At 46.0% G+C, this 16,924-nt stretch overlaps 1 protein-coding gene across 1 annotated transcript in view; it reads right to left on the bottom strand.

Moving 5' to 3' along the window:
• USP22 (ubiquitin specific peptidase 22) overlaps window positions 1–4,291 on the bottom strand; it is a 42,733-nt gene extending 38,442 nt beyond the window's left edge. Inside the window, exon 1 of the mRNA XM_060647062.3 lies at window positions 3,678–4,291. Coding sequence (XP_060503045.1) covers window positions 3,678–3,848 — 171 coding nt within the window. The 5' untranslated portion in view covers window positions 3,849–4,291. The remainder of the gene's footprint in view (window positions 1–3,677) is intronic.
• Between the last annotated feature and the right edge of the window lie 12,633 nt (window positions 4,292–16,924).

Genomic DNA, 16,924 nt, shown 5'->3' on the forward strand with positions numbered 1-16,924 from the left:
AAGTTTTACAAATTCTTAGTAAATTCTCCAAATTGAAAGCTTGAAAAAATGGGGAAAATACACAACGCTATTTCCACTCAATGGAGTATTAACTGCATGGCTCAATAGATTTATGGGTAACAAGTGAAAAACGGAACCAAGATACACAGCATGTATATTTACATAAATAAAAACATGCAGCTTTGCTTTATATGTACACACGTGTTTATAATTTTTAAAAAATTTGAAAGACCCAGGCATCAAACATACTGTCTGGAGCCAGAAATGACTCACCTTACATATTCAATAAGCCCAGAAGGTGTTTTATTTTTACACATTAAGAACATGTTCACATGGTCACTTCTGTTTTTTTAAAATACACAGATTCATGAATTTTAACCTTCCTCAGTAAAACTTACCAACAATTAAGCATCTAGAATTATTTACGCATTCTTTTATATATGTTCAGGCTCTAACTACCCTATGTGTAGGAACTATCATTAGGCATCCACAAATACTCTAAAAATTTAAAGCAGATATTTATTATCTTACTATGTGATACCTACTATTTAACGGGTTTTGACAATTCTGATTTTAATTCCTCAAGATAGAAACCCAGGGCTCCGAGTTGACTCTGGACTGAAGAGAAAATGAGAGGTCTAACAATTAGGGAATCATTCCACTTTCTTCCAGAGGGTACCTATTCCACATCTAAATGGTGGTGTGAAAGACCACAAATGTAGAAACAGAACAAATGACAGGTGTTTTCATTTGCTAGGTAAGTTTCCTTCTCTCCAGCCTCTTTCTCAAACAAAATATTTCCCTAAGAATTTCTACCCCAAAGAGCTGGTTGCTCTAGGCCCCAAATTTTGTGCCTCGGAAGCCTTCCAAAGCAGTTTCCTGTCCAGATTACTGACCAAATTAAACCAGAATCCATAATAACCCAAAATACTCACAGTATGTTTGACAACTCTTCTTCCCTTGTGGCAAAGTATATTTGATAAGAGAATTTACTACAGCTACAAAGAGGGCTGTGTTTTGAGGACAAGCGGCTGGAAAATTTTAGTCACAGAAGTCGTTCAAAAAAGAGAGGGGTCTTTAAAAAATATTACCTGTTCTCCCAAGGGTCCATGTATTCAAAATAAAACATAGACTATGTTAAGTCATAATAACCAGCAGCACTGTAAATTCTTGATGTTTTTATTGCCAGTTTCTTTTTCACACACAAAAACCCTAACGGTAAGACATGTGCTATATTTAACACATGCCAGAAATGCAGAGGCCACTGTGGTAGCACTGAGTCCTGAATGGTGGGAACAGTTTTTACATTCCGTAGTAGGTAAGTCTTACTGCAAACCAAGCCGAAATTGGATAGAAAGTTATCAAATCTGATCATGTTCTTCTCACTCTGTGCCTATCAAAAGAAGAATCAAAGTTGGATACAAAAACCATTAACGCTTCTACTTAAAGTTCTAACTCTCTTTTCATCCAGGGCTGCGTTTCTATGGTTACGCTGCAGCTGCGACTTCAACCTCAAAAGGCACTTTATTTACAAATATTATAACTTAAATTGAAATATTTTAGTAGGAAACTTCATATTGTTAAAATCAAAAATATACTAAGCCTACAGATCTGCTGAGAATCCCACACAAACAGACAAATGTGTATTGTTCATTGCTAATAATGGTCTGGGTTAAAGGATTTGTCAAACCAACTCTTCCTTGGCTGGGCCACTAGAGAGTGCTAGAAATGCAGTTATATAGGACCCAAAAGATACAAAATACCGCCCCCCCCCCCCCCAAGTCTGGAGCATAAAAGATGAAGGACATTAAGATTCCTCGCTGGTATACTACCAAAAAGTATTGCCAACACTGACAGATCTGAAGTTTGAGAGTATTTATCACCACCTCTTACCTGTCTGTAGCTCGAGTTCTTACTAGTGAACAACAAAGATGTGCTTCAACAGCTTTCAAACTAAGCAGCTGACATTAAAGGTTAATCCAAAACACAGTGCGCGCGCGCGCGCGCACACACACACACACACACACACACACACACACACACAGTGATTCCTTCCTTTAGGAAATGAGACAAAGTTAATGATGTGTTAAACTGGACTGTTAAACAAAAATTTTTTGTTAAAATATTACAGGGGTGGGGCGAGAGAGAAGAAAAAAGAAAAAAGCAGGGGATTCCTTACTTAATCCAATATGGAGAAGAATCTTACAGAGATCATATAAACCCCAACCAATGAACTAATATGCGGCGGTAACAATACAATCACCTGAAGACCGATGGTTTCAACCAGGCTATTTTTTTAAAAGCATATAATTCCATTAGCAAGAATCTCACTCTGATCCTAATAGAAATCATTTCCGATTTTAGTTCATTCTCAGAGGTAATGCTTCCCAACACCGTTACTGTTAAAAAGAAATAAAACCGGTGCTTAACATTCCCTACAATCTCAGGGGATGTTAGTTCCCCCTCCCCCCCCCCACCACACCAAAAAGCTATTCAAGGTGGAACCTAATACACCTCTCAACCTTCCTAATATGCAAAATCGCGTCACGCTGTACCAAGGTTATTCAGATAAGAATACCGTTATTTTCCAATTTCCAAATCATTAATAAGCCTAATAGGACATACATCTGAAAAACATAACGCTAAAAATGTAATTTCTTCAACATGTCACTGGAGGCGATCAGTTTCTGACTAAAGCCTCTTAAACGAGAAGGCACACCACTCTCCCACCTTCCCAATAGACAGATCTTTTCTTGTAAATCCATTCCTGCGTAGCTACAAGCGGTTCTCCAAACCACAACCGTGCTGATAACGAAGTGGCTCTCCCGGATATAGGTCTGAACACTGGCTTGACTTGCTCCATTCCCAACGGTCATCCCCTCCACCCACGTCCAAATCTGAAATGAGGCGGGGCGTTGCCATTTCCCTACAGTCGTTCCTGCGGACCCGGGAGCCGGTGAGGTGTTTTGCCCAGGCACCAAGACAATTGTAGCTTCACCCTAACAACTCCCGATCCCGACACGTGGTTCCGTTTCCCTGACCCAGGTAAGCTTTGATGCACACTCCTTCTAGAGCCCAAAATGGTGGCAAGCAGCTGGCCCACAGCAGGCCACCCAACAGTCCCCGGAGTCTTTGTCCCTTTTTAGTTTTCTTTGTCTTACGTTTTCTTCACTGCCCCCACCCCCCCCCCCGAACCCTCCCCCACCCTGGAAGATTCCCGGGTGAGGCCCAGCGCTGGAACGTGGGACACCTGCTTCCTAGGGACCAAGCTTCCACCGCAACCCTGGAAGAGAAAACCTCCCGGTTCCCAGATCTGCACTCACCCACCCCCGGAACTGGACACGCCCCAAACCCCGCCCCTGCTCCGTCCCCACCCGCGCAGCGGAGGGGCGGAGGAAGGTGGGGGAGGGGAAAAGAGGGCGCGGGAGGGAGGGGGCGGAGGGAGGATGGGGGGGGGATTGGAAAGGAGAAGCGGCCTACCCCCCCCCCCCCCCGGCCTGCGAACGCCGCCCAAAGGGGTCGGCAAGAAACTAGCAAGCCCTCCCTTCCTTCTCTTCGCCCCCAACAGGGCCCAAAAGCCCCATCACAACCAGCTCGCCGGGCAGCGCTGCAGCACGAGGGGTCTCCTCCGGCCCCCAGCGCAGCCCGCAGTTTCCCGGGGGGAGAGGGGGTCGCACCTTGCGCTTGCGGGCCTCCGCCGTGCCGCTCCACACGAAGCACTGGTAGATGGCCCGCAGGTTCTGCTTCCAGTTGTCCACCTTGAAGCTGCTCAGGTGCGAACAGCCCGGCGGCGTCACCACCAGCTCCGCGTCCATGGCCTCGCTCTCCGGCTCCGGCCGGGAGACCATCGGGGGCAAGGCCCGGCCGCGCGCGGGGGGCGGCGAGGGGGACGAGGACGACGCCAGCGCGACGCGGGGGGCTGCTCGGCGGCGCGCCCCGGCCGGCGGGAGACGGGCGCCGGGAACAAAGCGCGGGCGGCCGCGGGGCCGGCGGACAAAGACCCGGCTGCGCGGACGCCAAGGGGGAGGCGGTGGCCAGCCAGGCGCCGCCCGCGCAGCGCTCGCCCGGTTCGCGGAGCGCGGCGCGGGGCGGGGCGCGGAGGCCGCAGGCGGAGGTTACGTCATCCCCCGCCGGGCGCGGGCGCCGCACTGCGCAGGCTCGGGCCGCTCCCGGGCCCGCCCCGCCACCCCTCCGCCTCCCGAGCCCGCAGGCTCCGGGGTAGTCCGCGCCAGAGGGGACGGCGGGGCACGGAGCCGACGGGGGCCGGCCCCCCGCCTACACCCCGGCTCGCAGGTCTCCCCGCAGCGCCAGCGGTGGTTGTCGTTAGCTGTCAGCCCAGGCCGCCTGGTTCAGAGCTGCCTCTGGCCAAGCTGGCCACTTGCCACTCCCGGTCTCCCAAGGAGAACTAGGGAGGAGGGGGCGAGCGGAGGCTTGGGTGCTGCGGTGTGTCCGTCGGGGCACTGAACCGGTTTGCACCGGCCTGAGCTCTGCCGCAAAGAGGCGGAGCCACGGGCTGGGCCTTGCAAATCCACGCAGTCTCCCCTAGCCTCCGGCTCCGTGCCAAGCCGCAGCCTGGGCTTTCCCACTCCAGGCGGTACTCCTTGGTTCGCTGTCAGTTTTGTTCGCAGTAGGAGTCCCTCATCTAGGACTCCTCAGGCCTCTCCCATCTTTGTACCCTGTCTGGCAGTTGCCGGGCATTGAAATGATTCAGATCATATCCTACTTTGAGAATCCCACAATGGATGCTACGATTTCACTTATGCGGAATTGAAGAAACAAAACAAATGAACGAAGGAAAAAAGAAAACCTAGACTCTTCAAAACAGAACAAGCTGGTGGCTGCCTGACGGGGGGCTGGGGTGGGGGCTCAGGCAGGGGGTGGGCATGGGTGAAATAAAGGGGATTAGGAGTACACTTCTAGTGATGAGCACTGAGAAACTAATAGAACACTTTATGTGAATTACACTTCAGTAAGAAAAAAATTCCACATTGGTATGTAAATTGATGAAGCCACTGGAAAACATTAAAAACACTAAACATGTAACATGGAAATACTGCATGAGACGGTAAATCCACAACTGGGTATTTACCCAAAGAAAATAACACTATCTCGAGGATATCTGCACCCCTTTGCTTATTGTAGCACTGTTTATAATAGACAAGATATGGAAGCAACCCAAGTGTCAATTGGTACATGAATAGATAAAGATGTGGTATGTATACACAATATGGTATTACTTGGCCATAAAAAAGATTAAGAGCTTGCCATTTGCGATAACATGTACGGACCTAGAGAGTATTATGCTAAGTGAAATAAATCAGACAAATATCGTATGATTTCACTTATATGTGGAATCTAAAAAACAGACTGAACAAAGCAGAAACAGTCCGGTGAATACAGAGAACAATCTTGTGTTTGCTAGAGGGGAGTGGGAGATGGGGGGATGGGCAAAAAGGGGTGAAGGGGATTGGGAGGTACAGCTTCCAGTTATGGAATAAGTCACAGGGATGAAAGGTACAGCATAGGGAATACAGTCAATGGTTTTGTAATAGGGCTGTATAGTGACCGATGGTAGCTACCTGTGGTGAGCATAGCATATCTACAGAGTTGTGGAATTACTATGCCGGAATGTGGAATTAGTTACCTGTAACTAATGTAGGACATTGTGTGTCAACTATATTTCATTAAAAAAAAAAAAGAAGAATCCCACAATGTAGTGGAATAAATAGCAGTATTAGCAGGCAATTACAATAGTTTGAAATTGCAGAGATAAAGGAAAGTCCAGGTATGAAAACACTCCAAAACACCTCTCACCCTAATCCTGCCCAGACAGTCATAGTGGAGGGGATCCGAAATGTTTAGTATGCCTTGCATAAGTGTAGAAGGAGACACAGGAGTTGGCCGTTTTTAAAAATAAACAACATGTTAAAAACGGGGGGGGGGGGGCACCCAGGTGGCTCAGTCAGTTAAGCGCCTGACTTCTGCTCAGGTCATGATCTCACGGTCCAGGTCCGTAAGTTCGAGCCTGGCGTGGGGCTCTGCGCTGACAGCTCAGAACCTGGAGCTGCTTCGGATTCTGTGTCTCCCTCTCTCTCTGCCCCTCCCTCACTCATGCTCTGTCTCTCTCTCTCTCTCAAAAATAAATAAGTAAAATAAAATAAATGACATGTTGAGAGATTTGCCTTCAACAGTATTGCCCACCACCCATGAGACTACCGTGGTCTAAAATGTTACTTTCTGTATCTGTTTTTTTGTTTTCAAATTTAAAGAAATGTAAAACACCCATGGAAATATGTTTCCAAGATGATCTAACCGTCCCTCAGATGGCAACTATGATCTCTGGAGACAATACGAAAACAAACACCTGAAAGCGTTGGAGAGTGAACCAAAGTGAGAGGTTTGGGACCTGCCCAAAGGAAGTAACCTGTTTTGTATGGTTTATACATTGAGTGCAGGCTACACTCGGAGGAACCCAAACAGGGAGGCTAAAACTCTGATAGAAGACTCCCCTCTTTCTTGACTGAGGAAGCGGAGAACAGAGTACAGACCAACCAAACCACTGAAAAGTGAGGAGAGAGAGAAGGGGAGCCCCAGAGTCTATGTGTAAACTATGTCTAAGTATCTAGTTGACCACTTAGCCATTCATGGCTGAGGCAAATTCCAAACAGCCCAAATAGAACAAAAAAAAGCAAGCAGAGATTTAAGCTGCCACCTAAGGAATAGTTAAATTCTAAATTAGTGCCAGCTGAAACAAAAATAGCTACTCTCTTTGGAGGTATATGACAAAATCCATACTGAAAACAATATGACATTTATAACATTCAGGATACGATTCAAAATGATTTGACATATGAAGAAAAATATGAAAATACAATTCATTTTCAAGAGAAAAGACAGAGGTGAACAAAATGGCTATGATAACTGTGCTTTGTGAAGGAAAGGACAATATCCTTGAAATGAATGAAAAGATAGGAAATAGCCTCAGGAAATACAACCTATATATAAAACCAAATGGAAGTCCTGGAACTGAAGTATAGGTATCTCCAATAAAAAGGTCGCCAACAGGGCTTAAGACCAGAATAGGAATGACAGAGGAAAGTAAGGAAACTTGAAAATAGATCAAAGGAGGGCTGCCTGGGTGGTTCAGTTGGTTAAGCATCCAACTTGGGTCCAGGTCATGATCTCACGGCTCATGAGTTCAAGCCCCGCATCGGGCTCTGTGCTGACAGCTCAGAGACCGGAGCCTGCTTCAGATTCTGTGTTTCCCTCTCTCTCTGCCCCTTCCCCACTCACACTGTCTCTCTTTCTCTCTCAAAAATAAATAAACATTAAAAAAATAAAAGTAAAGAAAATAGATGAATTGAAATGATCCAATCAGAACAAGGAAAAAATATTGAAAAACTGAACAGAGCCTCACAGACCTGTGAGACAATATCAAAAGGACTAACATATGTGTAATTCAAGTCCCAGAAGGAGTGGGGAGAGACTATGAGAGTGAAAATATATTTGAGGAAGTAATAGCAGAAATTTTCCCCAGTTTGGTGAAGGATATAAATGTACAAATTCTAAACTGCCATTGAATCCCAAGTAGAATACGTGTGAAGAAAACATGTCTAGGCACAACATGGTTTACTAAAAATAAATAACAAAGGACAAATCTCTTTTTTTTAATTTTATTTATTTATTTTGAGAGGCAGAGTCTGAGCAGGGGAGGGGCAGAGAGAGAGAATCCCAAGCAGGCTCCATGCCAACAGCACAGAGCCCGACGCCCGGCTCAAACCCATAACTGTGAGATCATGACCTGAGCCTAAATCAAGAGTTGGACGCTTAACTGACTGAGCCACCCAGGTGCCCCAAGAACAAATCTTGATAGCTGCTAGAGAAAAACAAGACATTATATACTGGAGAACAAAGGAACAATGTTTTGAAAGTATTGAAAGATACTTAGGTATTGCAAATGGCAGGATTTCTTTTTATAGCTGAATAACATTCCATTGTGTTTTTATAGACACAACACATTTTCTCTACTGTGGTCAATGGAATATTGTTTAGCCATAAAAAAGGAAATCCATAACATGGATGGACCCTGAGGGCATTATGCTACATGAAAGAAGTCAGAAAAGACAAATACCGAATGATCTCACTTATATGTGGAATAAAAAAAAACAAACAGAAAACAGCAGTGTCTGAGTGACTCAGTCGGTTAAGCGTCAGACTTGGGCAGAGGTCATGATCCCACGGCGGTTTGTGAGTTTGAGCCCTGTGTCAGGCTCTCTGTGCTGACAGCACGCAGCCCGCTTTGGATTCTCTGTCTCCCTCTCTCTCTGCTCCTCCCCTGCTTGTGCTCTCTCTTTCTCTCTCAAAAATAATAAACTTTTTTTAAAAACCTATGCTAACATTTAAAATAAAACAGAAAACCAAAAAACCCAAACTCACTGATGCAAAGGTTAAATTGGTAGTGGCCAAAGATGGGGATGGGTGATAGGCAAATTTGAACGGTGATGGACATTAATGAGACATTATTGTAATCACTCTGCAATATATATATTTATGTCAAATCATTATGTTGTACACCAAAAACTAGTATAATGTTATATGTCAGTTCTATCTCAATTTAACAATGGCAACAACAAAAAAAAAATAGCAACGCCAAAGTTTTATTTAACTTATTAACAAGGGAACAACAGGAAGACATAGGTCAAAAGATGACATGGGAAAATGGGATTTTGATAATCAGTGGAAAAAAGGGAATGATAAAATAAGATTTTCTAATTATTGCTTTAAAACTGGGTTACTGTCCTAAACAGTGGTTCTCAAACTGGAGCGTATAACAGAGGAAACTTGGGATGCTGGGCTTCACCCCTAGAGTGTGTGGCTCCCCTAGAGTGGAGCCTGAGAAACTTCATTTCTTATACATTCCCACCTGGTGCCGATGCTGCTGGTCCGGGAACGACACCCTGAGAACCACTGTTGTCTAAGAAAATGCAACTGCAAGCTTTGGGGTAGTCTTTTCTACTGGTCATAAAAGAAAATCATCATACCTTCCTACTGTCTATCATTAATTTTTAAGTTTCGAGAATTGTAAAATGTCTGGTTCCTAATTGATTAAATAGTAGGTTAAGCAGAGCTACGTTTCCTTAGAGAACAGATCATGTCTGGCACATTCAATGTCATGCAGCCATCTTTTACTCTGTTTCCAAGCCTTGGATAATATTTCTAAATAGTCGTGCTGATTGCACAAATGTGTTGCCAAATTAGAGATTGCCCTAACCACCCGGGACAGTGTTTTCCGGTAACAGGAAAAACAGCGGAGAAGAAAAATATCACCATCCTTATGTGTCATCCTTTATAGGTTTCAAAGGGATAATACACATATTATCTCACTTGACCTTTGTCATAGCCCTATGAGGAAAGTGGTTTGATCTCGTTTTTTAAGAATAAGTAAACTGAGCCTCAAAGGAACTTAAGTCACCCACTCAAGGTCATAGCGAATGTGGAGCGTGTCCTTTGCATGGAATGAAATGTGAATGGAGTCCTGCAGTCCGTAAGCATGTGGCTCTGGCCACAGCCTTGCAGCCTCATTGCCCCTTATCATTCTGTTGTTTTGTTGCTAATTCAGTTTTACAAAATGAAAATCTTGCTGGTTTGCCCAACAAACTGGGGCCTCTTGAAATAGCCTGGCTATTAAAATCCCTTCTGTATAGAAGAAAGGGCAGAAGAAAGATTTTTCTACAATAGCTAGGAGTACATATACATCTCTGCAAGGGGCAAAATATGACATTCTGTGTCAGAAATTGCAACACCCTGTTTCGGAACCTGATGAATGTTTTATTAGTGAGAAATGCTTTTTTGACCACTGTGTTCTGTCACTTACCAGCCTGCTGAGGAGGCCCCAAAGCAAACTGCAGCCCCTGGCTGGTCTCTAGGCTCTGGTGATGGGACCACCTCGTGCTGAGTCTTGAGCTGCCTCTGACCAGGAAGGCGACCCTTTAGCAATCTGAACACGTAGCGAGCTGGGCTGGATGCTCTGCAGCCTAGCAACCATGTCCGTTGCCAAGGGATGAGAGAGGGACAATGGCTCTTCCTTTACAGAGCCACCGATGCCTCCCCTCTCTCTCTGTCTCTCCTCGCTGCCTTTCTCCCTGCCATTTTGTACTCCTGTCTCCGTGTCATCTCTGTGGTCCCTGACAAGGTGTTTCTGCCTGTCTCTGGCATGCAGAGAAAACTGATGAGACATTGCAGTCGGCAAGGGAGGGGACAGCTCAGTGCTGGGCTGGCCACATACTCTTCCCTAAGTGCCCAAGACTCCCCTGCCTCCTCCCAAGGAAGGAGGTATGTGTGCGCGCGCGTGAGTGCCCATCAAGGCACATTTAGGGGTCATTGCGTGCTTGGACCAGACAACCTTTGTCTCATTTACAGCCCCCATCACCTTGCTGCCTACCCTCTGGGCTTCCATCCCCACCTGTCTCTGTCCCCACTTCTCATTCTCTCCTGAGCACAGGCGGCAGAGCATAGAGGATAAGAGCAGAGGTCTGGGGCCAGACCGCCTGGGTTCAATCCTGTCTCCGTACTTACGGGTGTGTGACTTCCAACAAGTTAATTGTGCCTCAGTTTCCCTGTTTGTGCCATGGGGGTGACAATAGCAGCCACCTCGAGGACCTGTTGTGAGGATTAAATGAGTGAGTTACACCGAGCAAAGAATTTGGGACAACGCCCAGCATATGGTAAATCTGAGTCACGCATTTGGCCCAATCATCATACTTACTGCACGATTTGGAAGTACAGAGACACAGACCAGATGGGCTCATACAAAAGTAAATATCAACACCACTAAAGCACTGATTATATCCCTACTGTGTGTCAGGCATCATACTGGTCATGTGAGAGCCAGCATCCTGCAGGGGGGTGATATTAACCCCCCCCATTAGAGAAGGGACCGGGACTAGACAAGTTCGACCACCTGCCCAAGGTCACATGCCATCCAATCCCCAAAGCCAAAGTCTTCCCATTGTGCCCTGCTGCTCTGCCTGCGTGGCGGACCAGAAATGAGTCCCCCTCTGATTTTCATACTTCCTGTTAATTCCACTATTGTCCCATAATAAAACAAATGTAGACTGCCTTCAGCAAGCTGACCCCATGAGCTTCTGGAAAGACAGGGAGGAGGAATGAGTGGCTGCCTCCCCAGCCCATGAGTGGGGAGGGCTAAGAGGAAGAGCGTGTCCGTCAAGGCCAAATTCGGCAAACCTCACGCTTTCCGAGGCTCTAGCACGGAAGTTGTCCACGCTAGCGGCAACTGGGCAGGAGATCGCTTCCCTGGAAACTTCCAGCCCCCCATCCCCTGCAGTCCTTCTCAGGGAGTCCTTGACACTTGGATAGTAGGACACCAAGAAGTCTTCCTCGGCGTGAAGCGGGATCCGGCCATCATGTAACTACTTTTTGTGCTGGGCTCCTAACTTTTGCCAAGGGACGAGTGACCTAGGATGTGCCGACAGGATGGGAAGACCACTCGTTAGTCACCTCTGCGGGGAGCCATAAGGGAGTCACTCATGTGGGGTGCCTTCCCCTCTGGTATCGGGATGCCTGAGGCCCAAGGATGATGAGAGCTGAGCTGAGCAGACTGCAAAGTTGAGTCCTGTGAGGGCTGCGATGTGATGGATCCTTCCAGGGTCGTCTCAGTCCAGGTGGCAGCTGGGGAGCGGGTAAGTGTTTGCAGAGCACGGGAGGAGGAGGGCCACCCTGGGGCCGCCCCTTACCTCTCAAGTTAGGTGATTCAGCTGGCCCTGGGATGGGGGCTGGCGCCCGAGGCCCTTATTTCTATCCTCTGGATGTGCTTTTCAGTCCCCAGAGTTTTCCTGTTTGGATGATAAAAAGTTCTGTTTTTCATTTCCTCCACTGCTCCTACTGGACGAAGAAGACCTCTCTCTCCTCCACACCCAGGTGGCATTCCGGCGTGTTAGAGACCTGGCAAGACAGCAAGCAGAGCTGGCCACAGAAGGAGGGCTTACAGACAGGGTGAGAGGGCTTGTCTGCAGGGTGCCCACCCCGCCCTCCATCCCCCTTCCCCTTGTGGCCTCCAGACCTCCATGTCCAGAAGGAGGGCCGGCCAGCACCTCCGCTCTGGACCAGTCCCCCACCATCTCGTCCCTGGATGATCGCTCTCAACCCCAACGGGTGTCCCTCCCTGTCCACCCTCCTGCAGCAGTTGGGGGATGCTGTCGGAACAGGCACCCCCGGGTCCTGTCCTCCGCTCAGAGCAATGTCCAACACGTCACCCAGAATCAAAGCTTGGTCCTTGAAAGGACCCAGAGCCCATCAACAGAGGAATAGTCCAGTCAAAAAATTGTGGTGCATCTATCCAATGGCCCATTACTCAGCTATAAAAAGGCGTGAAGTTCTGACACACGTAAAACATCGTTGAAGCCTGAAACCTTATGTTAAGGGGAAAAGGCCAGACACAAAAGACCGCATATTGTATGATTTCATCTCTGTGAAATGTCCGGAAATCCATAGAGGTAGGAGGCAGATTAGTGGTTTCCAGGGGCTGCGAGGAGGGAAGAGTGGGGAGCGACTGCTAAATGGGAGTGGGGTTTCTATCTGGAACCATGAAAGTGTTCTGGAACCAGACGGTGAAGGTGGTTGCACAGCAGTATGAATGCACTTAATGTTGCCGAATTGTACACTTCGAAATGGCTAATTTTATGTTCCGTGAATTCCACCTCAATACAAGATGTTTTAAAGCCTCGCATTAAAATAAGAAAAGTGGGGGCGCCTGGGTGGCTCAGTCGGTTAAGCGGCCGACTTCGGCTCAGGTCATGATCTCGCGGTCCGTGGGTTCGAGCCCCGCGTCGGGCTCTGAGCTGACAGCTCAGAGCCTGGAGCCTGTTTCAGATTCTGTGTCTCCCTCTCTCTGACCCTCCCCCGTTCATGCTCTGTCTCTCTCTGTCTCAAAAATAAATAAACGTTAAAAAAAATAATAAATAAAATAAAATAAGAAAAGTGGCTAAGGTGATAAATATTATCGTTTGTGCATTTTACCACACACGCAAGAAGACGAGTTAAGATTTACCATGTGCCGACCCTCTACAGCTCTCGCCTCCTGCCGTCTTCTTGCTCTCCCATGCCAGCCACACTCAACTCCTTCCAGGCCCTCTCACGCACCAGGAATGCTTCTGCCTCAGGGCCTTTGAACCTACTGTTTGAGGCCTGGACAGCTCTTCCCCAGGTATGGCTTGGTCCCTCACCAAGTCTTGCTCAGCGAGCAGTTCCAGACCCTTCTATTTAAAATTGCAAACATCTCCTCACTCAGCGCTTCAGATGTCTCTTAGCCTGTTTTGTATGTCTTCTTATCATATCGCTTTTTTATCTTATTCTCTCTCTCTCTCTCTCTCTCTCTTCCTGTACCAGAATGCAAGCTCTTTGCAGGTAAAATTTCTTAAACTTGATGTGCACCCAGGGTCTAACCCGTGCCCAATACTCAGTAAATGCTCGTACCTGGGTCAGTAGACTCACCCGGTGCCCCATCTGCCTGCCCAGAGGCTCTAGCACCATTCTCCTTGCCAATCCAGTCTCTCCCCTCCCCCTCCCAATCCTGTAGCCCCTCCTCCTCAGGGTCCCTGTCCTGCTCTTCCTTCTGCCTGAGGAGCCCACACTGTGCCTTCATGGGATTCTTCCTTTTTGTCCATCACTAAGCCCTTCTCATTCTTCCTTCAAGGAAAACCTGCTTTCTCCCCTTCCACATCCATCGTCAGTCCTGAGTCTCCCACGGCCAGTGACCCAGCCTGGTGTCTCGGTCCCGTTAGCCCCGAGCAATCTTGTACAAGCACAGATCAGATCATGTCTCTCCATTAGTTCGCGCTGCCCTTGGAATAAAATCCAAACTCCTTGCCATGCCCTTGGGGGTCCCGAGTGACCCCTCCCCTCCCTACTCCCAGCTCAAGGGAGTGGCACTGGCTCTCCCCCTGGTTTTTACTGTCACTCAGGTGCGCGCTGGGCAGTCAGACGTCAAGCGGCCTTCCTTGCCCTCCCTCAGAAGCCTCCCTGCACCCAGCAGGCACCCGGCCTGGTGTCCTGCTTCATTTCCAGCATGGCCCCAAATCTTCTCTCATGGTGTGAGGCTAGGAGAGCATGGAGTGGATATCTGGTGCAGACCAGCTCTCTGCAGCCCCCGCTGCTCTCTGAGATCACCAGGGAACTTTTTTCCTTTTCAATTTTTCATTTACATTCTAGTTAGTTAACATACAGTGCAATATTGGTTTCAGGAGTAGAGTTTGGTGATCATCCCTTACGTACAACACCCAGGGCTCATCTTGCAAATGACATTTCTGTTAAAGGGTTAGTATCTAAAATCTACAAAGAACCTATCAAACTCAACACCCCCAAAACGAATAATCCAGTGCAGAAACGGGCAAAAGACATAAGGGACATTTTTCCAAAGAAGACATCCAGAGGGCTAACAGACACATGAAAAGATGCTCGACATCACTCATCATGAGGGAAACGCCGATCAAAACCACAATGAGATACCACCTCACCCCTGTCAGGATGGCTAAAATCAACCACACAGGAAACGACAGATGCTGGTGAGGTTGTGGAAGAAAGGGAAATCCTCTTACGCTGTTGGTGGGAAGGCAAACTGGTGCAGCCACTCTGGAAAACAGTATGGAGTTTCCTCGAAAAGTTAGAAACAGAACTACCCTACGACCTGGCGATTGCACCACCGCATGGTTGCAGCTGGAGAGTATGATGCTAAGTGAAAGGAGTCCGTCAGAGAAAGACAAATACCATATGATTTCAGTCATATGTGGAATTTAAGAAACAAAAGAGCAAAGGGAAAAACAAAGAGAGAGAGTCAAACCACGACATAGACTCTTACCTATAGAGAACAAATTGGTGGTTAGCAGAGGGGAGGTTGGTGGGGGGATGGGGAAGTAGGAGGCGGGGATTAAAGAGTGTATGTAGCATGATGAGTGCTGAGTAATGTATAGAATTATTGAACCACTATATTTTGTACCAGAAACCAACATAATACTGTACGTTAACTGTCTCAGAATTAAAATTTAAAAGCTTAATAAAAAAAAGTGTACTTAAAAAATAAAAAATAAGAAGTTTGCAAAGAATGAAAAAAGTCATGCAGCCATTCAACAAACATTATTCAACGTCTAGGAAAGAGCAGGAACAGGTTCTATTCAACCCCAGCGACACATTAGAGTGATTTGCGGGACTGAAAAATGTGTACATTGATGCCTCTTTCTTGCCCGAGAATGATTAAAAGGAGTTTGAAGGGCACGGGGTATGGACATTAGTCCTTGATTAAAAAGTGAGAAAAAAGTTCTTGGTGTTTTGATAAGGATTGCATTAAATGTGTAGCTTGCTTTGGGTAATATAGACATGGTAACAACATCTGTGCTTCCGATCTGTGAGCATGGAATGTCTTTCCGTTTCTTTGTGTTGTCTTCTTTCATCAGTGTTCTATAGTTTTCAGAGCACAGGTCTTTTACCTCCTTGGTTAGGTTTATTCCTAGGTCTCTTAACTCTTTTTGGTGCAGTTATCAATGCAATTGTTTTCCTTATTTCTCTTTCTGCTGTTTCATTCTTGCTGCATAAGAAACGCAGCAGGTTTCCGTGCACTGGTTTCGGGTCCTGCAGCTTTACTGAATTTATTTCTCAGTTCTAGTCCTTTTTTTGGGGGAGTCGTCAGGGTTTTCTACATATGTAGATGGTGTGATGTCATCCGCAAATAGTGAAAGTTTTACTTCTTCTTTCCAGCTTGGATGCTTTGTATTTCTTTTTGTTGCCTCACTGGCTAGGACTTCCAGTACTACGTTGAATAAAAGTGGTGAGAGTGAACATCCTTGTCTTGTTCCTGATCATGGTAGAAAAGCTCTCAGTTTTCCACCATGGAGTATGATGTTGTCTGTGAATTTTTCTTACGAGGCCTTTATTAGGTTGAGGTATGTTCCCTCTAGACCTACTTTATTGAGGGTTTTTATCACGAATGGATGTTGTACTTTGTCAAATGCTTTCTCTGCATCTGTTGAAATGATCATATAGTTCTTATCCTCTCTTTCATCGATGTGATCTATCACAGTGATTGATTTGTGAACATTGAACTGTACTTGCATCCCAGGAATAAATCCCACTTGATCATGGTGAATGATTTTTTTAAAATGTATTTCTGGATTCAGTTTGCAAGTGTTTTGTTGAGGATTTTTGCAACAGTGTTCATTAGAGATACTGACCTGTAGTTCTCTCTCTCTCTCTCTCTCTCTCCCTCTTTTGTGGCGTCTTTATCTGGTTTTGGTATCAAAATAATGCTAGCATTCTAGAATGAATTTGGAAGTTCTCCTTCCTCTTTTATTTTTTTTGAATAGTTTGAAAAGAATAGGTATTAACTCTTCTTTAAATATCTGGTAGAATTCACCTGTGAAGCCGTCTGGTCCTGGAGTTTTATTTGTTAAGAGAACTTTGATTACTGGATGATAATTGGCCTGTTCAAAATTTCTATTTCTTCCTGATTTAGTTTTGGAGGGTTATATGTTTCTAGGAATTTATCCATTTCTTCTAGGTTGCACAATTTGTTGACATATAATTTTTCATATTCTCTTACAATTGTATTTCTGTGGCATTGGTTGTTATTTCTCGTCTTTCATTTGTGATTTTGTTTATTTGAGTTCTGTCTCTGTTTTCTGTTTGCTTGTGTTTATGAGTCTGACTAGAGGTTTATCAATCTTGTTGATTTTTTTCAAAGAATCAGCTCCCGATTTTATTGATTTGTTCCATTGCTTATTTAGTTCCTATATCATTTATTTCTGCTCTAATCTTTGTGATTTCCTTCCTTCTACTAGTTTGGGGTGTTTTTTTGTTCTTCTTTTTCTAGCTCCTTTAGGGTAAGGGTAGGTTGCTTATTTGATTTTTTTTTTTTCCT

The sequence above is a fragment of the Panthera onca genome, chromosome E1 (genome assembly GCF_046562875.1).
Source record: "Panthera onca isolate mPanOnc1 chromosome E1, mPanOnc1 haplotype 2, whole genome shotgun sequence".
In the NCBI taxonomy this organism is placed as follows: domain Eukaryota; kingdom Metazoa; phylum Chordata; class Mammalia; order Carnivora; family Felidae; genus Panthera; species Panthera onca.